This window comes from Eretmochelys imbricata, chromosome 27 (assembly GCF_965152235.1).
Source record: "Eretmochelys imbricata isolate rEreImb1 chromosome 27, rEreImb1.hap1, whole genome shotgun sequence".
Lineage (NCBI taxonomy): Eukaryota > Metazoa > Chordata > Testudines > Cheloniidae > Eretmochelys > Eretmochelys imbricata.
The window spans coordinates 14,404,352-14,427,574 of NC_135598.1; the positions used below are offsets into that span (position 1 = coordinate 14,404,352).

At 48.4% G+C, this 23,223-nt stretch overlaps 1 protein-coding gene across 4 annotated transcripts in view; it reads right to left on the bottom strand.

Annotated features, from left to right (window-relative positions):
- Nucleotides 1-23,223, bottom strand: part of JUP (junction plakoglobin) — a 50,760-nt gene that overhangs the window by 17,403 nt on the left and 10,134 nt on the right. For 2 of the 4 annotated variants that reach the window (XM_077806427.1, XM_077806430.1), the window contains exon 2: nucleotides 119-342. In XM_077806427.1, coding sequence (XP_077662553.1) covers nucleotides 119-335 — 217 coding nt within the window. In that variant the 5' untranslated portion in view covers nucleotides 336-342. Of the gene's footprint in view, nucleotides 1-118; nucleotides 343-1,050; nucleotides 1,069-5,443; nucleotides 5,495-23,223 lie in introns of those variants that run through there. The other 2 variants (XM_077806428.1, XM_077806431.1) reach the window with 2 other exon arrangements.

Consider the following 23,223-nt stretch of genomic DNA (forward strand, 5'->3'; position numbering starts at 1 on the left):
TTTTGAGAGGGAGGTGGAGAAAGGCTGGGATGGAGCACTACAATTTCTGCACAACCGCCATTCAAGTGTCTGGTTTGCTCATCACCAACTTTACATGCTGGCCATCTGTGTCCCCTACCTGCTGCTGAGCCCAGGCCCTGGCCCCCCGCCTCTCTGTAGGTGGTTGTCTTGATGGTATACTGCTTGGCGTAGAGGTCCTCATCATCCCCGATGCATTTGCTGCTGACCGACGGCACCTGGGTGTTCACCCCAGAGTGTATGCCCGAGTCGTAGGTGTAGGTCTGCTGCCACTCTGTCACCTTGATCGGCTGCTCCATCATGTTCATCACCTCCATTGCTGCTCTGCACGGAGAAGGGGAAGGAAGTTACAGCCTCCATCCAGCACATGGCCAAACTGAGCCAGATTCCGAATCCCAGCAGACAGCTTTCCTGCCCAGAATCCCCCTCTCCCCTCGCAGAGCCAGGCTAACGCACCATCTGTGGCTAAGTGCTGCTCACCATGACCCTCCCACACATGCAGAGATCACTATCTGCCGTTTTCTTATTACCGAGATGAAAGGATGAACCAAGATGACAAATCCCACAGCTCAGCACTTTGCCTCTCATGTTGGGACATGAAAGGAGGCTGTGACTGGTACAGGCAGCCTGACTAAAGCTCCAGCTCCCCATGGCCATTACTCGCTGCAGAAGGGGGTGGGTTATTCTCGGTTCCTGAAGGCGTGCGCCAGAACATCCCGTGCCGAGGGACAGATCCCCTGCTATTCCGGGAAGCACAGAGGAGCTTTTTAAAGAGCTGTTTCCGGATAGGCAAACTGGCAGAAAGCTGAAGCCAGCCACAAGGGTTTGGAGTTTAGAATAAAAACAGGCTTTTCAGAGAGGTTTCTGGAACAGCTTGAGTGTGCCTAAAAACAAGACAAGGCATACTAGCCTGTCCCAGCGAAACACCCTCTGACCGGGCACCGGACCCAGAGCTAAGACAAGCTGCTGTATCTGTGCCGAAGAAGAGACGTGCAGAAGAACAGGTAGTGCCGTCCCAGGGCAGGTACTTACCAGGATGCAATAAGCAGAGTATCGGCACCTCCAGGCAAGATCACTTACACCCCTAGTGATGGGATTTGAATGGAAACAGCTCTGCAGAGTCTCCTCCAGACTGCCATACAGGAGAGCCAGGCTGGATCACCACTCTCCTTCCTGGGGCTGACAGCAGCCGGCTCAGCCCCTGGGGGAGGAGACGCCAAGCGCTCCCGCCCAAGCAGCCACCGCCCCATGCTGATAGAAGGAGTGGCTCACAAGGGAGTGCCAGATTCCAGCCCATACCGCTCAGACATTAAGGTGGGGACAGCCACAAGGAACCTAAATCAGGGTAGGAATCCCTTGAGCCTCCCCATGGCTGTCAGCACTCTGGGGATTGATTCCAGCATTTCTGCCAGATGTGAAGGGGGAATCCAGCCTTTCAGACAGTGGAAATGCTCTTTGTTCAGGTATACTCCCTGCCCGCCCGCACCCCCCCTGCACAGCCTCAGAAGATTCCACACAGACTTGAGGTCAGGCTGCTCAGGATTCACTTCAGACTCAGCCCCACGACCCCCACAGATGAAGTGAGCTGTAGCTCACAAAAGCTTAGGCTCAAATAAATTTGTTAGTCTCTAAGGTGCCACAAGCCCCCCATATCCAGGAGAGCAGACAGCTGCTGCAGAGGTATTTAGAGAGAGACAGAGCAAGCAAGCAAAGAGCCACTGGACATTGGCAGCATGAGGCTTGGATGCACAGTCTGTATGCTGGATTTGCAGCCTGTGCTACTAATGAGACTCCATTGCACTAGGGAGTTAATGTAGAAGAACAGCTGCAGCTGGGTGCAGATACACCCAGGATAGGAATGCCAGTTAATCATGGTAGCTCTTTGGGTAGGGGGTTCCTCCAGACCCTGGCAGACAGGAAGGATGCATTCCTGAGAGAACCTGGCGAAACAATGGAAACACCAGGAGCCAGGGGCAAGACTGATCTCTTTAGTCACCTGAACGGCTGCTTTCAGAAAAGACTTGGCAGCTCAGAGGCTTGGGAAGAGGATATGGAGCTTTCACCTCTAGGTCACTGGTTTGAATCTGGCACGTGCTGCTAGCAGCTAAGTTAGACTACCAGCTGCTTGGCCTACACCCAGTGAGTTGGTGGGTCTCCGTCCAGCTCGGAGGGGGAACGCTTGTTTGCTCCATGAAGCCAGTGGCTATCTTAGCACAGCCCAGTCATTCAGCGATTGACCTAAGATGGAACCTGCTTCCTCTCAGAGACAGTCCCATGAGGTTAATAAAGCCAAGACTGGTGCTGTGGGCCAACCAAGCCTACAGCCGACACATACACAGAGGCCACGCATGCTCAGTCAGCTCAGTAAGGAAGTGCGCTTCCTTGCAAGCCATGTTTACCCTACTTTAACCAAGCTTCTCTTTATTTAAAGCTCCAGCTGGCATTTGATTCTGCTCCACCCAGCTGTGCATTGAGCAGAACGCCAAGAGGTACCAACAGCTACTTATCTTGGAGCTGACCGCCCAGACTTATATTCACACCAGCAGAGCGGCTGCCCTGTGCCCCTCTCAGACTGGGGAGAAAGTGACCCTCTAATCCCAACAGGCACCTAAGGTCCACAGAAAACAGGAGGGGGCCCCGATTCCAAGCAACATCCAGACCTCGAGGAAGGAGTTCTGGAATCTCTGGAATCCAGCTGCGTTGCTATTGCCGAGGACTTGGCAGCATGTGGAGGGAGGCGGGGTACTGCAGGTGGTAAAGCAGGTTTCTCAGCCTCCCCACCCCAGCACAGCCATGTCCGGATGCTAACAGGGCCTATTCCAGAGTCACTTGCCTCCTTCCCATTGGCACAAGCGAAACTCCCTAATGGAGCCATCCCTGTGGTCCTCAGGACCGGGGCTGGGGCGGGTGTTTCTGCCCAGAGAGCTCCAAACTGATAAGCAGTAAGCCACAGACCCCAGCCCTGTCTGCATATGGAGGGAGGACGCTATCCTGCTCACCTGGAAAGCACCGAACGCTTCTGGGGCAATACCACAAGGAACTGAGTAATGCTTGGCCTCCTCCCTGCCCAGCCCTGCCAGCCTCACCCCACTGAGTAGCTCTCTAAGACCCACCTTGCCAGCGGGCGGCAGTAGCAGGCAGCATAGGATCGCAAGCAGGAGTGCCAGGCTTAAGAATTCGGGCAAGAGAGCTGAGCAGACAGCAAAGAGCTTGCTGCTTACTGTCTGGACTGCATGTTTGCTTGCACCAGAGTTTGGCTTCTCCAAAGCAAGTGGAGTACATTATAGCCAGGGCTGATTTGGGGTGGGAGGGATCAATTGTACTGGGGCCCCAAAACCTCTGCAACTGGGGTGAAATGGGAGGAGGGCTCCACCAAACCGGACATACCCGGTACACAAATTTCTCTCGACAGGCCTGATTATAGCCCCAGCCTTTGTACTGAGAGCAGGGCTTCGTTTTGCAGAGCTATTCCCCAGACCCACCCCAGAGGGTGTACGGGTGACAAAGCTCAAGGGGCTGGAGCACAGCTGGCTGGTAGAAAGGGCAGCTCTAACCCTGCCTGCTTCCAGCTTGTGTCAGACAAGCTCTGTGCCTCACTTTCCCCATATCTGCACAGTTCCACTAAAGCACTCAATGCTTCTACAGGGGGCTGCTTATCCCCAGCATCAGCATGTGTTTATGCACTCAGGGGATTATTTGAGAAAAGCAGCCCATGCCACAGATGGCTCCAAACATGGCCCTGCCCTGGGGACAGCTTGGGTAAACATAGCAGAAGCTTTCCAGGAAAGAGCCTGGTGTGGTTTGCACTAGGAGACAATGGAGGTCATTCCCTGCTGCTATGCATTTCCCCAGTCCCACCTGTATGGAGGCATCCAGGGTGGGGGTTCTAACACTAGCAGATGGAAGGGCATCCATCCCCCACTTGCCATCTACCCCCTCAAAGGAACCTTTCTGCTCTCTGGGGAGAGGGGAGGTTGCTCAGAACAACACTCAGATCAGGAGTGACCCAGGCTGACCCACGGAGCCAGGAGAGCTGCCTTTTATGGCCATGCCAGGCTCCACTCGGACTTCATTCCCATTCAAGGTTTGCAGGGACCTTAGAGAGCAGAAGAGCCATAGTCCACCCTCCACATTGCCTGTGACCCAGACCCGGAGTCACAACAAGTCAGGAAGGGAGGGATGAGTCACAGTTTCAGACTTGATAAGAGCAGGGAGGACTGGTAGAGGCAGCCACATGCATTTCCAAAGGAGAGGTTTAATTACCACCTTCCACCAATACTCTGAGTCATGCGTGGAAGGAGCTGGACCAGGAGAGCTCTAGGCGGACTGCTCCCCTCCACCCAGGAACAGACCCAAGCCAAGCTATTTCATGGGACAGCCCAGCCCGCAAAAGCTACAATGTAGCCTTAACCCATTTCAGTGCCTGAGCTGGCAGAAGTTAGTCCAACCCTGACCCCCATTTCCCTCGGCCGGCTGACTTAGTGGCACGTCTTACGTCTGAGTCAGGGCATTGGGAAGATTTTATATTTTATAGGGCAGAGGGGGATTGCACCTTGCTGCGTCGGGATGAGGTCTGCTCAGGATTCGTAACCGAGAAGGTTGCTTTTTCTGCAAGGGCTTGGTGAACACATGTCTGAGCACCACCCACAGTTACCAGGCAGCCCTGTGCTGTAATGAACAGCAAGAGCCATGTTCAAGAGAGAGCAAATCAGACCCAGGGCCTGGCAATGCATTCAGACAAGCCAACACAGGGAAAGAATTCAAAGAGGAGCCCAAAGGTTGCCCAGCAGAGTTAGAACAGGGGTCAGGAAATCTGGGTTCTAGTCCCAGCTCTGCCTCTGATTGAATTTGGACAAGTCACTGCACTTATGCACCTCAGTTTCCCCACCTATAAAATAGGTGAACCACACTAAAAATTAAATCTCACCAGTTTAGTGCTATGAAAGTCTACTAGATCCCTGAAATCCACACAAAGCTAGCATACAGACACGCCCACTCATCATTTTCTACCTAGTCCCCCGTGACTATCCTATGAACATTTTAAGGGCAGTGTTCTACTCTTTGTCTGTCTGTAATTTTAAGCTATAAAGTTGTAATTGTATTTACTGGTTAGGTTACAACTTTAATGGCTTGTGCATAATGCATGCTTATGCGGTAGTAAAAAAGGCAAAGAGAACCACTAATGGAAGCTGCTCAAGCTATTTACTCCCCATCACGTGTCAACAGGGTATGCTGGACAGGGTGGAGATCGGGGTTGAACTAATGCAAAGCACTGGGGTCAAGTAGAATATAGGACGTGGTCTCCACACCACACAGGAGCATTCAGTTGTCAGTGAGCTGTTAACGAAGGTAAGCACGGATCAACATTTCCAGAAAAAGGCCAGAGTCGATCGCAGACTCAGTGCTAAAAAGAGACTGGTCTTACATTCAGCAATTCAGCCCACATCTCTTGTTATCCTGGTAGGTCTGAGATACTTCTGTCCCTCTTCTCGCATCTGTAAACGAAGTGAACCTAAATTGCTGGGTACGCAAATACAAAGGGTCAGTCTGAAAACTGGGCCAATATTTGTGAAGAACAATTCTCTTTGCAGCGTCAAGTGGGCGGGATGCAAGTTGCAGGCTGACAGCCATCTGTCAAGGGGACAACAAGCAAAGCAGTGGCAGCCAGGAGACCCTCAGAACAAGTCACTGAGCAGTATCCAGAGACAAATGACATTGTCCGAAAGTCACTACTTGTTATGGAAGGGCACCTGCAGAGCTCATCTCAGGGTGAGGCTTGCTACCAATTCCATGTCAACGCATGCACGCCCCTCTATGGTCGGCAAGGTGACTGGAACAGGGAGTCATTCGAGACAGCCCCAAATACACAGCCCTGGTTGCTCCCCCAGGTGAGTACTTTCCCTGCCACGGGGAGGCTGGCCTTTAAGCCACAATAAAAGCAAGGGAGTTAACAAGTCCTGGAGTGAGTATCGACCCACTTCTGTTTCACAGCTTGGTCAGTTCCCAAAAAGAATACTGCTAGATCCCAGGGCACCAGACAGCAGGAGTAGCTTTCTTTATAGCTGAGCAGATGGAAGTTTTGTAATTTGGACAGAGAACTGGGGGTATCTAAATATAAGAACCTGGGTGGGAAAGGGGATAGGAAACACTTAGCACTTCTCAAATCTTCTCTCATGCCTCAGTGAGGTAGGTCTGAGTAATAGGGAAAGTAGCAGGGAGGTGAGGTGAATCACACAGTGCCGCAGAGAGTCTGAGCCACAATGAGGAACAGAATTTACATGTGTAACCTGCATGTTATCCCAAAGCAGAGACCACCTACAGAGGGAGGAGATGGCCCCATATGCTTATGACTAAGACCCCAGAAAGTAAATGTTCCTAAACTGGCTGGGTACACACACACACACAAAGGACGGTGGGTCAGAGAGAACAGTGGAGTCAAGGGGAGAGATTTTTCATAGCAGTTTAGGAGATTTAAACACCTTTCAGTAGGATTGATTGAAGTGGTGTCTCAATCCCTTTGCCTACTTTGAAAATCTCAACCAAGGACCTTACAGACAAGATGAGGAAGCAAAATGTAAGTGGATGGTACTTGAGACATGGAACTGGAAGCCGAAGAGGTCCAAGAAGGGCTGACTGGAGCCTAGGGAAGGACTATGAATGGGTGCAATCACTGCCAGTTACAGAGTGGTAGCCATATTAGTCTGTATCAGTCCGCATCTGCAAAAGAGAAATGGAGGACTTGTGGCAACTTAGAGACTAAAATTTATTTGAGCATAAGCTTTCGTGGACTAAACCCCACTTCATCAGATGCCCCAATGAATGTTAACTCTGCATTGAAATTCAGGTTTTGCTAAAGAGGGGCAATTTTCTGTTTAAAGAAAAATGAGTTCCCCCCCCAAGGCCAGGTGTAACCCTGAGGGGAACCAGACCATCTGCCTCCCTCCAGTAACGCACAGCATGAGCAGGGCTGCTGGAGGATGTCCAATCAGAGGCCAGCAGAAGAAGCAGGTTTTGTGAGTGCACGAACTATGAGGAAGGGCTGGTTACAGAAAGACTGAGCATATACTGGACAGTAACTGCTGCTCTGAGAGATGAAGGAGTTTGACAGCCACTTATTTTCCAAGCATGCCTGGGTTCGGCTGGAACACTGACTGCTCACACAGCTCTGCATAATGCATGAGCTGCCGTAGTTTTTCCAGTGTAGGTGGCAATCATTTAAGCTTACAAATCAAAAGCTAGGCCGGGGTGTTTTACAAGCTTAAATGAGCTGTGCCGGATAAGTTTTGGCTGCGAACAGGAAAACAATTTTCAAGGCACTGCACATGACTATCTGCTCTAAGAGACTTGTACAAATAGTGGGCAAGCCAATGCCCTTGTGACACAGCATCTCTAGTCCCACAACACAGCTAGCCGCTCAGAAGTGCAGGCAAATTATGTCGGCTAAGGCACCAATCTCTTTGAGAGTAGCCCGACGAGGGTTTCCCAGATTAAGACTTCGGGCACCAGCTTTCTTCCATTCCTTCACAGCACTCACCATGAGGCTTCAGAATACGCCAGACCCAGTCTTGCAACTGCCCAGCTCCATTACAGGACAGAGTTAAAGGCAAGCAGCTGGAGTGCAGCACTGCCCAAACACAGAGCAGCTTCGTGAAAGGTGGGAAGAGTTGCAGGGGCAGTTCTATTCTATGATTCTACTGGTTTGCATGCCACTGGAACAGAGGGGCCAGAGATCATGACAGGGCCGTTAGCCAGGAGAGCCCTGCTAGGCGATAACAGATGAAGGGCAAGGGAGACAGCTGGGAAAACTGTACACTACAAGATGTTATTGTTTATAGCATGGCCTTTCTGGAATTCCTTGCAAGTGTATTCAGTTAGGAATTAGTATTATTCTGACTGAGCACGCATCTCCCTTGGGGAACAGGAGAAAAGACTTTCCCGCTCCTACTCACCTTTCTGGGGATGGGGATGAGGAAGGAAGCAGGTTTTATTCAGTTCAGAGCTGCACTGGAAATATGAAAGGGGATTTTAGCCTTTTTATTGTAGGAGCGAGAACAATGAAGTACCTTAATGCAACAAAGAGCCTTGCAAGTGGAGATCGTGTTTGTACTTTGACCTAGTTTTCTCCAGAGTTTCATCCATGCTACAAAATAAAAAAAGCCACAATTCAACTCACCTGGCAGCCTCTGGTCAGAGGCACGGAGCGAGCTAGTAATAAGCCTGATCTTTCACACCTTGAGAAGTGTCTCTGTAGGGTTAGGAAGTAGCACAGCTCAAACAAGGACTGAGCCTGCAGCAAGTGCACCTCTAGGCGACTGAGCTAGAGGAAAGAGAATGTCGCTGTTTGACTAAGGGCTCGGAAAATGTCAGCTGCTCCAGGAACTATCTATTCTGTGTGTTTCTGCTGTGCTCCCCACGGTGTCAGTGCATTGTGGGACCTAAGAGCCCCAGAGGAGAATCCAGCTCTGTCCCCTTGTCGGATCAGGGGGTTTAGCACAGGAAAGCTAGTGAAATTCATTCTGAAGGCAGCAAGATACATGGTTATTCTGGCCTCCCAGTTGCAGGCAACATGCCAAGTGGGTAGTCAACAGTGCCCACCACTACAGAGATACCTAACCGCTGCTGCAGCAGAGGTGGTCCCTCGTGTGGCTTGGGCCAGTAATTTGGAGGGACTGGAAGAAAGGATGCCTGAGTCTTCACCCTGTTGAGAGCAGAGACACAAGCAGAGCGAAGGTATGCTCTGCGCAGTTGCAATCAGAGCAGAGAACAAGGTAACAATGCATCCAGGCAGTCTTCTGTAGAGCAAATGACATGCAAAACCTTTGCTCAGCCTTGAAAATCTCTTTTGGTGCCAGGCTGCGCTGCATCACGCCAGCCATACCAGCTACTTGGCCTCCTACTCCAACGCAGCAAATACAGAGTTTCTCTCCATGCCTTCCGAGTCAAAGAGAATCCTTTCCCCAGGATATTAGCTCTGAAGAGGTTTCGTGGGAGAGAATTAGCCCTCACGAAAACAATGCCCTTGGTCATCACTAGACGAAAGCTGACCTACAGCATGCAGGCATATAAACAGAGATTAGGTTAACTGGTCTGTACATAACAGGAGTACTTGTGGCAACTTTGAGACTAACAAATTTATCTGAGCATAAGCTTTCGTGAGCTGAATGCATCCGATGAAGAGGGCTGTAGCCCACGAAAGCTTATGCTCAAATAAATTTGTTAGTCTCTAAGGTGCCACAAATCCTCCTGTTCTTTTTGCGAATACAGACCAACACGGCTGCTACTCTGAAGCCTGTACATAAAAGGGTTTCCAATACCACAAACACCCCACTCGGATTTGGAAAGAGCAAGAGAATTTGCGGAGGGCAGGCAGCAAGTGGAGCTGAAGCGAGATGTGACCAGAGGACCCATGCAGTGACCAGTGGTGCTAACACTCAGCCTGGTATTCACCTTAAAGCCATGGGAACAGATTCAATAATTTTATTAAGATGATGTTGAAGTAAAAAGAAAACGGTACAGAGTTTAAAGCATAAAAGTTTCTGGTTATCAGGGAATAAGGTACAGATTATCAAGGGGTGCGAAATTCGGTTTAGGAACGGGTGACATAAGGAATACATAATCTGCACTCTCCCCAATTGGGGGTAAAAGTTTAACGGATCCAAGCACAGACACTGAGATATGGGGATATGTTGTTCATATAATGGCTATGTTCAGGTGTGAAGTATAATGAGTGGATACGATGATGAGGATGGATTTACCCTCATTGGGTGGGATTTAATGTTCAGTGAGTTTATGGTTCCAGTTCATATGGTCTAATGGAAAAAGTCTCTCCGTCCCTTTTTACAGTCTCCTCCACTCTTGAAGTGCTTAGCCCTGTTGCTGTGGAGGACAGTTTAAAAATGTGGCCCTGAAGGCATCATAACCAGAAGGCAAATTTTAACAAGATTGAAGTCTCACGATTTTGGGGGTCAGACTCGTGAGTTTTGAACTCTGCGTTGGCAGCATTGCAGGGGCCTTCAGGGAAAGTGGAGCACAGACAGACCACCACACAAGGAACAGGGTCCTCCTTCCCTGTAACAAGCAGAAACCAAGTCTGCCACCAAAAACTTCTGCATTCAGAGACAGGGTCATTATATCAGGACTCATCTGTCTAAAAAAAACCCATGATCCAGGTATCTGCTAGGCTGCTCCCTATGCTTGTGGGGTGGTGTAGCATGAAAAGCCAACAGGAAATGCTTATTATGAGGGGCGGGGGGGAGTTTTCCCATTCTATTAGTAGCTACAGCAGCGGACACCAGATCTCTCCCAGGAGACCATGTGAAGGTCAAGCCCTGCTCCTTTAATGGAGTCCAGGAGAGTAATATGCAGCACACTCCCATCCATCACTTTGGAAGTGCTCTGCTGGCAGGAGCTCTAGACATGGACTTGCCACTCAACTCTAATGCAGCTTCGCACCCTTTGTTGTGTCAGCACAGGAGCTGGAGATATCCAGACAGGAGGAGCCACACCTGCGCTTAGCTACCACCTCCTAGACAATGACCCTGTGCAGCTGTCTTGACGGGTGCAAACAGCACCCACTGAACGCAGTACAGATGGGGACCAGATCACACTGTGGCAGCTCTGTACATTGACCGGGTCACTGGGGTTTACTGCATGAATACGTTGGTTTAGTTTAATAGCAGGCAGTGGTAAAAAACAGGAAGCAGAACAATGGCTCAAGATAGCCGCCCATCTACCAACACTTATGGGACATCACAAGAGATATTCCCTTTGATGGTCTACTCTGACCATCTGCTGAGCTCCCCCCTCACCCCACTAGTCTGTCCAGGGAAGGGCCCAAGCCTGGGAACACAGGAGAACAAAAACCCAGCTAGATTTAAAAGGACACACCCTCAACCAGGGAAAGGAAGTTACGGGGAAAGGGACCAATATCTGTCCTAGACCCCAAAGCTATAGGCACCTGGGACAGAGAAGCTTCCTTCGGGTCTCCACTAGAGGATGGCAATGCCTCTGGGAAGAGTCCTGCATATAGACAGTTTAAGACCTTTTTTCCCCTCCCTACCTCCTTACTCCTACTGTTACAGATTTAACACTTGGGTTTAAGAAGGCTGCTAGTCACTATCTACCACTGGTCCCAGACTCCAGAAGGGCAGAATCATGGGTGCCATACCCAGTCAGAGCTGCTGGTTAAGCTTGATTGATACAGAAGGATGCTGCAGCTCAACACCCGGTCTCAGAATGGAAGAATTGCACGATTCCATACCAGAAGTCATGGCACGAGGCGTGCAGTCAGAGGGGACAGAGGTGCAGCGAGCGCTATACTTGTGACCTTGGAACCAAGGAAGATGCTGGGAGACTATCCAAGAAGCTGAGATGATCTATTGGACGGTTCCACATCCTCAAAGGGGACAGCAGCAGCCACACTGCCCCAAGCATGCTTCTTTCTAGAAATCTGTCAAAAGTTAAGAAAAATCCAGATGCCAATGCAGAGGGTGGAATAGAAGTGGACTGAGTGTCACCTAGCTTGATCACCAGAAAGATTCAACAGTCACACAAGATACTACCCTACTGAACTGATTCAGTGTAATTACTGCAGAGAAGCTGGGGCTAACCTGTGCCTTTTCAACTGTAAGTGTTTGGCTTGCAGTTACAAGGGCTATTGCTATGCTGATAGGACAAACAGTGCTCCCCATTCCAACCAAACCATCAGCATGTGCTGTTTCCCCAACAGCAAGCACCTGATGGGGAGAGTACACTTTGGTATCCAAAGTGCAGCAGCTCACTGAGGCACAAGGCTGCTCCCTCAGAGGCATGGGAAAATACCACTCTGCAGATTCAGGAATTCAGGCAAAGTCACTGCTCAATATATGACCAACTGAACTCTATGAAGCAGCCAAATATTAGTACAGGCAGTGGGAAACTCTCTAAAAGCTGGTGGAACCACTGACTATTAAACTGGTGTGACCGTTTCTAGCCCTGAAAGTTTTTATGGAACATGCCACCGCCAACGCTTTTGGGAGTAAGCAACTCTAGTGAACTGGGTTTCACTTCCACAGACAGGTATTTACTGACAGCTGAAAACCATGGAGATTCCAGACTGGCCAATTCCATGCGCATGTCGGGAGGACATGAAACTAGATGTGCAAAGTTTATTTAAGGGCACAAGAGTGTCAAAACAGAACCAAGTATCAGGTCAGGCTAGATGGTTTAGCCATCCGCTCCCCAAGAGCAATGACTTTTTAAAAAAGGTTTAATTCTTTCCTGCTACAATCCTGGAGTCAAGGAGTTAAGAATCCTGACAAGGAGCAGAGGAAGCTACAGCTGGAAAGAGAGAGACTAGAAGCCTCATATCTCCAAAGTTATTTGATCTACATCCAGACAGCTTCATCTTTGCACAGATAACGTCTGACAAGGAAGTCTCCAATAAATATGCATCTATTTGCAGCTCGAATGCCTGCATCTGGTCCTTTCCTTTTGCTCCCTGAGATAAACTTGCCTTTCTTTGTGCTGAGCAGGCAGCAGAATCTTTATTAGAGTTCCAACTTTAAACTGATTTACTGTTGAGTGACCCCAAAAAAAGCAGCAGGGAAGCCGTAAATATTGTTGCATAAAAAACAACCTATCCCCAGAGATGCTCAGCTCCTGGTCATGACACTTCCAGTTGTCAGGCTCAAATCACTCAGCCAGCTTCTCATGGGGGGGGGGGTGGTGGTGGTGCAGGACTGAAGGGTAGGAGTTATGCATATCAAGGCACAACAAGAGGACACTGTGCCCCCATACTGGAGTGCGTGACCACATTCTACCCCCCACCCCTTTCAAATCACAGGCCAATGTTGAAAGCCAGAACTGCCAGCTCCAGTTAAAAGGATGTGAGTCTAAGAACACAGGGCTTACCAGAGCACTATCTAACCACTAAAATAGGTTAAATGAAGCTCAGGGATATTACATTAACCCCTTGGACAACACAGAGAATCCTGCTAAGCATCTGCTCCACTTGGAGGCTGAAGAGCCATGGTGTTTGAGGGTTACCCTGCCATAACCAGACAGTCTAGTTACACTTTAGAAATCTTACTTTGTGCTTAGAATTTTTAGTAGATTTCAAACTAAAAGTGTTGACATTGAGCATCCTAAAGCACTACCCTTCAGAGGCAGGCCAGTAACTTTAAACACACCTTTGGGTAAGATGGTGTTAAGAGGGGGGAGCCCCCCCAGTTTCCCCACACTTGGGAGTTTTTAGGATTTCATTTGACATTCTACATAGAGAACAAACCCAAAGCCAGCTGCCCTCCCCTACAGAAGGAGCAAGGGAGGGAACAGGCAAAGGAGCAGCCCCTCCATTTTCCGGGAGAGAACAAAAGGTCAGAAGGGCTGTTGCTCTCCCCATTCAGGAATCGCATTGTTCACAGTGAGGCACAAGTGGGATGAGCCTGAGCGAATGCAATTAGATACTCAGGCCTTTAAAAGAGGCATTTAAGGCAGCTTGACAAACACATGTAGCAAGAGGCACAGATTTTAAGGCAGGTGATCTCAAATCCTCCCACCAGCAAATTAGTTAACACTTGAGGTACAGAAAGTAGGGAAGAGAGAAAGATGCTATAGACAAGTGCTGGTCTCTAGAGCCCTCAGGAACAGTGCCACACCTAGGGTAAGGAGAAGAGTTTCCCTTTTAACTCCATGTTCACACAGTCAGTCATAGCCCAAATCCCAACCTGCAGAGGGCTTTACATGTCTAATTCACACACTTCCTGGAGGTGATCTGTAGGCCCCAGAGGTCAGATGAGTCTATCACACCTGATTATCTCCTCCCCTCACACAACAGGGGAAGTATTAGACAGAAAGCAATTTCTTCTTAGTGCTGAGCCCATATCTCAGCCTGTCTGACCTTACACACACACCCCCCCACTGAATCCACTCACATTTCGGGGCACCACCCACTCTGCCCATCACAATGCCAAGGATTGACTCGGGGCAGTCCTGAATCCATGAGCCCCTCCAGCATTTCCGACTTCATGTGGCCTGGCCTGCCATCCCCTTCCTCAGCCCACAGCAGTGGAAGAGGTCTCCAGCAGGTCTTTGCATTCACACCTTACTAACCACAACAGGGGATTAAAAACAGGACATGTTTTGTCCTGCAATGAACCCTAACTTTGCAGCAAATAATCAGGGATACAATTTGGCCTTGAAGGTGTCCCAAAAGCACGTAAAGCAACCCCGACTGGAGCACCAGTCAAATCCTCTGTGTGAGGTATAGAAGCCAGGAAACCTTTGGGATCTCATGACAGCATCTGTGGCCCTGGAACGCCACTTAACACAATGTCTCCACACCTCCCTCCAAGGGGTAAGTGTCTAAGGGCTGTATATAAGTGCCTAAAGATGCAGACAGGTACCTAGTGGGGTTTTCAAAAGTGCCTAGGTGCCCAACTCCCATGGGTGTTATCCCACGACATGCCCAACTCCATGAGCTCTGGTGGAATTTTCAGAAGTGCCCAGGGACCTAAGTACTTTTAAAACTGTGGCCCTAAAGCACTGCTTAAGTTCTAAGGTGATCTACAAGGTCTGAATGGAGCCCATATTGCTTTGTAAGGGGGTCAAGAAGCATGTCCAGGCCCTGTCCACACCTTCCTATGCCACTCTCTAAGGCAGAGATTGGGTTAACTGCAGGAGCAGGTCAAAACTGCTTTTCCTCCTAAAAAAATTTACAATAATTTATAATTTATAAAATAATTTATAAAAGTTTACAATAACTGCAATAATTTACAGCTAATGAAGCTCAGATGGAAGGCACAGCAAATGCAGTGCTCTATAAAAGACTAGTTGCTGAGGTTATGAAAGGGGTCCCTTCCCAGAAGGAGAAACAAGGATGGGGGAGGGAGAGAGAGAGAGAGCACAGCTTTTCAAGATTCCACCAGCATCAATGAAAAATAAAAGCATTAAATATATAAAGAGTCAGACCTTCGGTAGCTTAAATCATTTCAATGGAGGCTTGACAGGGAAGGAAAGTTGAGGAATTCAAAGGGAGCGGAGGGACCTTTAATGAGCAGGAGACTCGTGTGTTACTGGAGCAGTGATCTTTTAAAAGAAAGCTGAAATAGCAGAACACGATTCACTCCCTCCCTCCCCATCCCCCACTCTGCTAGCTCTGTCCTTATCATCTATGCAAACAAAGGAAATGAATTCCTCTGTTCTCCTGGCATGTTCATACTGTACTGGAACCGTTCCCCCAGCTTCCCATGTCAGGTAGATGAACAACGATCAACAGGCTCTTGGATAACGTCATTCCGAGTTGCCCAGAAAGATGGGAAGGGGCCTCTGGAGACGGGCCAGCTGACTGGAGGAGGTTATTACAAAATAGTAATTTTTAAATGCCATCACTGGGAGGCAAAGGTCATTTCCAAGACTGTTGATACAAGGCTACTACAAAGCATCCTCTCTCATGCACACAGTGGTGTGTGCATTTCTCATGCATTCCTTCACACAAATCTCAGCTCAAACCAAGAGGCACCCTCCAAACCGTGTGTTTCTCTGCAATTACCTGTTTTGTTTGGTTGCAGCTCTCCATCAGTAGAGCTCACAAGAACAGATGCAAGAGATGAATGCATTCTCCAAACCCTGGAAGTGCCTTGGCTTTACCCAAGTTAATAGTTATTGACAACCCCACACACTCAAGTCAAGTTCAGGCTGTAATATTTCAGCACCTCCTATCATACGATGACAAGGTGTTATGTATTAATAGCTTCCACTACTCTCCCCTTCTAAGAATATGCACAGTGCTGGTCATTACAATTATCTTCCCCCAGCAAGTGGAGTACACGATCCTCCTGCAAGCTGTTTGAGACACACCCGCCTCCTTTAGGTCTCTTGCTGAAGTCTGGTTATTATAGGTACACAGCAAATGGTGAGCTGAAATGGCCATTTGTTGGGCCACCACCGTGCTAGCTGTTTGCATGTTTTCCTTACCTGCTGCAAGTTGTTCTGCTTTCTGCCACACGGAAGCAAAAGCCCCACATAAGGGAAGGCCAGGGAGCCAGCATCTGCCAGACAGCATGCAGCTCAGGGCATTATCTCACCACCATATGTACTCGTGGGTATGCTTAACACAAGCAGCCGATCGGCCTGTTCTATTGTGTCTCATGCTGATATTTTCCATTGGATTAAGCCTTGGAAGCAGTGAGTAACTCAGCCATGAAGAGACATTTCAGAGATGCCAAAGCCAGAAGGACCATTAAATGATCCAAGACTGAGGGGCTCGTTTTTCAGAGGACATTATATTTCCCCCAGTTACTGAGCACAATAATGCATTCATTTGTGTTTGGCTAAAGCCTCTTCTAGAAAGGCATCCAGGCTGGATTTGAAGACATCAAGAGATTAAGAACCCACCACTGCCCTTGGCAGTTTGTTCCAATGGTTAATCACCTGCACTGAAAAATCTGTGCCCAATTTCTAACTGACTTCAACTTCCAGCCATCAGTTCTTGTTCTACCTTTCTTTGCTAGGTTAGAGACCCCATTACTACTTGGTGTTTTCTTCCCATGAAGATACTTCTATTACTCTAAATCACCTTCTTTTTGATCAGCTAAACAGATTGAGCTCTTTAAGTCTCACTGGAAGGCATGTTCTCTAGACCTCAAATCATTTTTGTGGCTCTTTTCAGCAGCCTCTCCATCAGCATCCTATAAAACGTGAACAGAACTGGACGCAATATTCCAGCAGCAGTCTCACCAATGCCATAGGCAGAGGTAAAAGTCACCTTCCTGTCCCTACGTGCTACTCCCCTGGTTTATCCTAAAATGGAGAGTCAGGGAGACATGCAGTAATAGGGTGCGATGCCCTGACATGTGCAGTGCTGTAACCATGGAACACCCTCACATGGGCCATCCTTGAGTGGCTGAGAAACTCCACTTTACATGCCCTCTCCCTGCTCCACCCAATCTGGGGGGAGGGTGGAGTGTTATGCATGTTCTTTCCTGCCACTACTGCTTGGAAGGCAGGGACTCCTGGCAACACTGGGTGGGGTGGGGCGGGACATGGTTGGTATACACACACACTCGGCAGCACCTCCCATGCAGCAGGGAAAGCGCTCCTGCAATCACAGCTGACTGGGACACCAGTCAAACCTGGCCTCTTGGCCTGCATGCAACGTGGGCTAAGTACTGCTGTAGCAGGGGACAATGGGCAATCATGATTAATGCCAACTCCTATGTTGCACTTATGCAAGTCAGCTACATTCACCCTCAATACTTTATCAGGGCAATCTTTAGACCAGCGCTGTCCAATACGTTTGCCACTAGCCACATGTGGCGAATAGGCTATTGAATTGTGGCTAATGCATGTGGCTTTTTTATAATGTGGCTAATAAGAAAAATTCAAAACCTCAAGTGTGGCTAGCAGTGTGGCTAGCATTGAATTTCTATTGGACACTGCTGCTTTAGACCAATCAGCAGGCCTTTCGCCCCAGTCAGCTGGTTAGACCCCAGTCAGCTAACCTGATTCCACTCTACCACGTGCGCATAAAGAAATGCCAATTCTTTTCCCAATGGGAAGGTCCAAGGAATCTTTAGCAATTTTACAGAGCGCCAAGGTGACTGACACTAGAAGCATGCACATATTCTTTGAGAACACCACGCACAGCACCCTCCCACACCCTTCTGTCAGCCACTTCCGAAGGTATGTTTGGCTGAAAGAGGTCACTGCAGAAGTTTCCATTTTTGAATCATAACTATTCCATCGCCCTTGCAGGCCAAATCTGTTGCACCACGTGGGCTCTCATAAGCCTGCTAATATATTTTTGCTGTTCGACATGTAAAAAAAGGGAAGCCACTCCCTTTCCCTCTATTTTCCTCCCATCCCACACTCTCTCTTCCCAGGTTAAGAACCTGAAGCCACCCCATTACTGCATCTTCACTTTGACAGCAGCATCACCCTCCCCAAGGTTAAGAGTCAACAGGGACCAGTCTCATTGGTTGTAATAGCACATGCATGCCCCATTATTAATAGCAAAATCCAAAGGCTCTGATAATTACTACATCAGAATAACTAGAGGCAAAATTACATTAAACGTGTATGCTTCTGTGTTAAGCCCTTTCCCCGCCCCTTGACCTGCTTTCCCATTAACAAGATGTTTGGGAAAGACATCAGCTTTGTTGATATAAACCGGGGAGAATCCCTGGACGCAAACCAGCTCTTCCAAGCCAGTCAGCTGTGCTTGGGGACTTCCCAACATCCCCGAAAACAAATATGGGGCCCAACCGTCAGCATGTAAGTGGAGAGGCTAGTTAGGCACAGAGGAGCAGCCAGCCAAAACCCTGGGAGCAGACGTGACATCCCCCGGAGGAAATGCACCACATCTTCAAAACACCGTGGTGTGATGTTCGAGGCGGTCCCCTCTTCAGCTGTCTACCAAAGAGGCTTACAACACTCTGCCCCAGTTACACGGAGTTCTGGTGATGCACACCGCAGCTTCTGTTGCACAAGAACAGATGAAACGCATTTGTGCGTCCACACCTACTATGCAGCTACAAGTGCTGTACCAGGGCATTCTGGGAAAGCGTGGCCAGCCAACAGTGCCTCAGTACATGTGGAATGCCCAACAGGACACAGAGTTGCCCCATGGGCTGCTGGCATCATACCCTGTCCTGCCACAGAGAGCTGGCAAGAGTATCACACAAAGCAGTTACAGAAGCACAAGGGAGGGAGGGGCTGTCCAGCTACACTGCGGTGGAAAGAAGCATGTCAGACCAGCTGCAGAAAGACAACCATGTGCCAGCTTAGGCCACCAACTCCTAGTCTCGAGGTGGGCAGGGACACAGCTGGATTTAGACCCATCCATGCTCAATTACAAGCCCAGCTGAAATTAGTCGTGGAGACAAGATCCAAGTATCAGATATGCTGCCTCCACTAGAACCCCCATCCAAACATGTTCTAGGTACATCGAAGTCTGGAGACCTGCAGAACTGTCCCATGGCAACACCAAAAGATGCTAAGTTCAGAATCCCTTTGTGCTAGGTGTTGCACAGACACAGAACAGAGACCCTGCCCCAAGGAACTTCCAATCGAAACAGAAATAGACAGAGGAAAGATCTACCCCATTGCACAGTCAGGGGACAGAGACAGACATTAAGCAATTTGCCCGTGCACACCACAGGGAGGGTTTGGCAGAGGCATGAATTAAACCAGAGCTCTCGAGTCCCAGTCCATACTCTTAACCACAAGCGTATCCTTCTTCTCCACGGAGCAGCATAGAAAGGCTAGGGTTAGATATTTAATAGCAAAAGGCAAGGGTTGAAACTAAACAGAAAAGGTTAGGGGGTTAGTGGTATACAGAAATATAACATGGCTAGGATTCATTCAAAAACATAGCAAAGGGGCAAGTTTTAGGCAGGGGTTTAAAACAAAGGCAATTAAAAATAAAGATGCCACTAACAAAGCGTGTTCCTGTCAACCCCTCAGTCACCTAGCTTTCAAGTGCTCCCCATCTCCTCCAAGATGTGGCAGACTAAGCTCTTTGGGGCAGGGGTCGCCTCTTCCTCCATTTGCACAGAGCACCATAAGGCTCATCCCTCATCATATCCCTCAGTCCCGAAGGCAGCCTTCGGGGATTACCCCTAGATACACAATAGACCTGGCATTTCCCATGGCCTCTTCGAAACCACACTCAGCGCTGCTCCTTGTGTAGGATTGGGATGAGCCATCTGTGCTCCTCGATAGGAAAGGCATTTGATTTTAAAGTTTAATAGCAACCCTTTCTGCGTAAGAGGATGTTCTCTCGTTGGCAGGAGAAGCTGGGTCTTCTCCTGGGGACACAGCTTCTGGTGCAGGAAATCACCGTTGGCGCTACAGCACGGGGCTCAGCTTCCTTCTCACCAGTCACATTTCCTGGAGAAATCAGCAGTAGCTGAACTCAGCTGTCCTCGGTGAGTTTTATCAGAAGGAAACAAGCAATAGCACTTGGCTCAGTGCTTGACACCATGCTGGCAGACACTCTCTAAAAACCTGGATGGGCACCTTGGAGAGTGTATTTCTCTCAGTCATTAAGGTCACGAGAATGCATCTTAGTATGTCTCAGTGGGCATTAATAGAGGTGCAGTTGCCCTACACTGTGACAAAACAGTCTCCCTCCGTGGTCCAGCAAGGACACCCAGCCATCGCTTCTCTCAGGCAGAGACCGTCATCTCTCTCACTGCTGGTCAGAGATTTGTCCTGGCTGTACAGTTCCCCACCAACACTGTGATATCCCCAGCAAACCAAACTGTCTAACCAGTACAGCATTTACACTTTGTTTACTATTCTCAAGCTCCGAAAAACGTAATCACCCGCAGCTGTAAGTTACCACACAGCTCTTTCTAAGCAAGCACATTTATTCTTAAGGTGAAAACGTTAGAGAAAGCAATTCAAACCCAATAAAAGAATCTACAGGCATGCTAATAAATGTACCACAGATCACCCCACAACTCTGCAGGGGCTCTGGTAGAAGTCAGTCCTACAAACCCCACCAAAGGGTTCTACTGTGGTTACAAGCTCATAATGGCTTTAGCTCAGAACAGGCACCCCCATGCATGTACTGGGCTTTCCTCTACACAGCCTGAGCCTTTGAGCTTCAGATGCCAAAAACAGGTAATCAGTAGACCCGGGTCCCTTCAGAGAATTGCCACAACTGTCCCACTTTCATTTAAGGAAACCAACATCAAACCTCAGGAACAGAAACTCTACATGCTCAGATTCTCTCACTAATGCCCGTTTGTTCTTGTTGGAAATATCAGTGGGACAGATGAGAGAACTTGCCATTTGCCCATGAATAGGAGATTCTGGCATGCTTGCTTGAGCTGCCCGTGACTCCAAAACAATACAATTAATCACAGTAACTCCATCTGGAGAAGATAGATTTTATTACTTTTAAAAAGCTATGAACAAATAGCTCCCTAAGATCACAATAATTGCAGGCTTTAAATTTAGGCTTTGAGGCACTCGTGCTATTTCCAGCTTGGATAATGGCAAGAAAAATACAGAATTTCTGTAGTGCACTCCCCATTTTACAGCCAAGAAAGGCATTCAAGAGGGAGAAAACAAAAGGATTTGGGGTCTTAACTTCATTTCTATATTCAACCGCATTACATCTGCGGAGTTCAGATGTTTCATAAGAAATTATAACCAACACCAGTCAACGCCCAGCCTGTCCGAGCAAGTTAATGGTTTGCCACTAGTGCCCTGCCTGCGTGTCAGAGTGATTACTAGGCGGCTGTTTAAATTGGCCAAAGGTCTTTTTACCACCAGTTAAGCAAATGCACTTCATGCCGTGATATGCCCTAGTAAGTCAATGCCACAAAGCAACAGAGTCCAAAGGCAGCATGGCTCCACATTCCCGATATAGCAGCCGCAGACAGATGTGACACCCACAGAAAGCTATACAGCTTTCCCCTTCCACCCCCCATCTCCCCTCTGCCAGCTAGGCACTTTCCACAAAAGAAGGGCAGGGGAACGCTTCTTATACAAGTTTGCTAGCAAAATGATCCAATTGACACATGCGGATCCTAATTAGGAAATTTAGTTTTTTCCAAAACCGAATGAGCCTTCAAAGAATTCACAACAGCCACACTCATCCGTTAACAAGTCTCATTTGTCTTCAGTGCACTGGAAAAAAACTTGAGCAGAGTTCACCCTTTCCAATTTCATTGAGTAGCTGGAGAAAGAATTATCTTTCCGGAGCTGGAAATGGTCTCCCACCCCCGCCACTGCTTGCTGCCAAACACCAGCAATATTTTTCATCCAGAGATCTCAAGGCACTTTACAAGGGGAAGGCAAAGTTGGGAAACTGAGGCAGGGTTGAAGCAACTTGCCCTTGGTCACAGTAGAACCAGGGTTCTAGTTTCAGTTCCTAGACCAGTATCCCCCCCTCTCCCTCCCAGGGCCATGCTGCCTCAACATCTCAGGCCCAGTTTGTATTTATTTTTACAGCTTTTCATGGGTAATGGCTTTGGTCAGCCAGGTGTGGAATATTCAAAAAACATTTAGCAACCCAGATCACTTTCACCTGGCTGTCCATCCTGCCTCAGGAGTGGGCAGAAACCAAAGTCTCTCACTCAACATCCTGAAGAGAACCTTGAGACACATTTGGTTTAAGTACTGAGAAGCCAAAACTCTCAGTGCACTGGGGCTAATGATGCAAACACATCTGTAGACAACAACATCTGTATTAAGAGTTTCAGATTGAATGCCATGCCCCCTGCCCTTTCTGTAGAAATGATTTCAGAACAAAGTGACTGAAGCATTATGAAATGCCTAAAGGCCTGACAGAATCTGCAGAAAAACTAATCAGGGATGGCAGATTTAGAAAGATATTTCAAACCTCCATCTAATTAGAAACATCTTTGTGTCTGACGACTGTTTCCCCAGCCCAGCCGTTTATGAAATATACATTATTCCTACACAAGAGAAGTGGGAGGTCTGTTTGTCAACGAGATTTCAGACAAGAGCACAGCAATATTCCTAGGCTGCGTATTAAACTTCAAAGCTAGAACTGCACTTGTCACTTATGTGCTTGTTTCAAAAGAGGTCTGAGTGCTGAAAAGGAAATTCCTGCTCTGCAGACACAGGAGTGTTTTATTCTGTAAACACCTGTAGTATCAGTAGGTTTCAGTGGGGAGCACTAGACCATCCTAGGACAAAATCACGGATTCCATTTCAACCAAGGCTATTTATGCAGTACCACTGATGCTTTACAGATTGGTCATAGGTGATCCCTGCCCTAGAGATCCTCAGGTACTAAGGTGACGGGCATGAGGCAAAAACCTAGACAGTGGAGAATACTTGCAACAGAAGATCAGTTCTCTGGTCTTTTTGAAACTGCTCTGAAGGACAGAAGATACATTAGGAGCACTTTCCAAGGAGAGAGGCCGATAACCCACATCACCCAGCTAATGCTGTTCCCTCACTAAATGGGTCCTAATGCCCTCGTCTACTAAGAAGCATTTACTACTTATGCTTTCCATCCACAGATCCCAAAGCACTTTGGGAAGGCAGGTCCATGTCTCCCCAAAGCCACACAACAAGCACATAAGACAGTGAAGAGAAGTCCAACAACTACTGTGTCATGTATGACTGCTGACTACCTGCACCCTTCACTACCATAGCTTATTTCTTACTGCAAAGCACTTTCAGATACTCAGAGAATGAGAAGGATCATACAAAACCTAATTCTATTCCAGCTACCAGCTT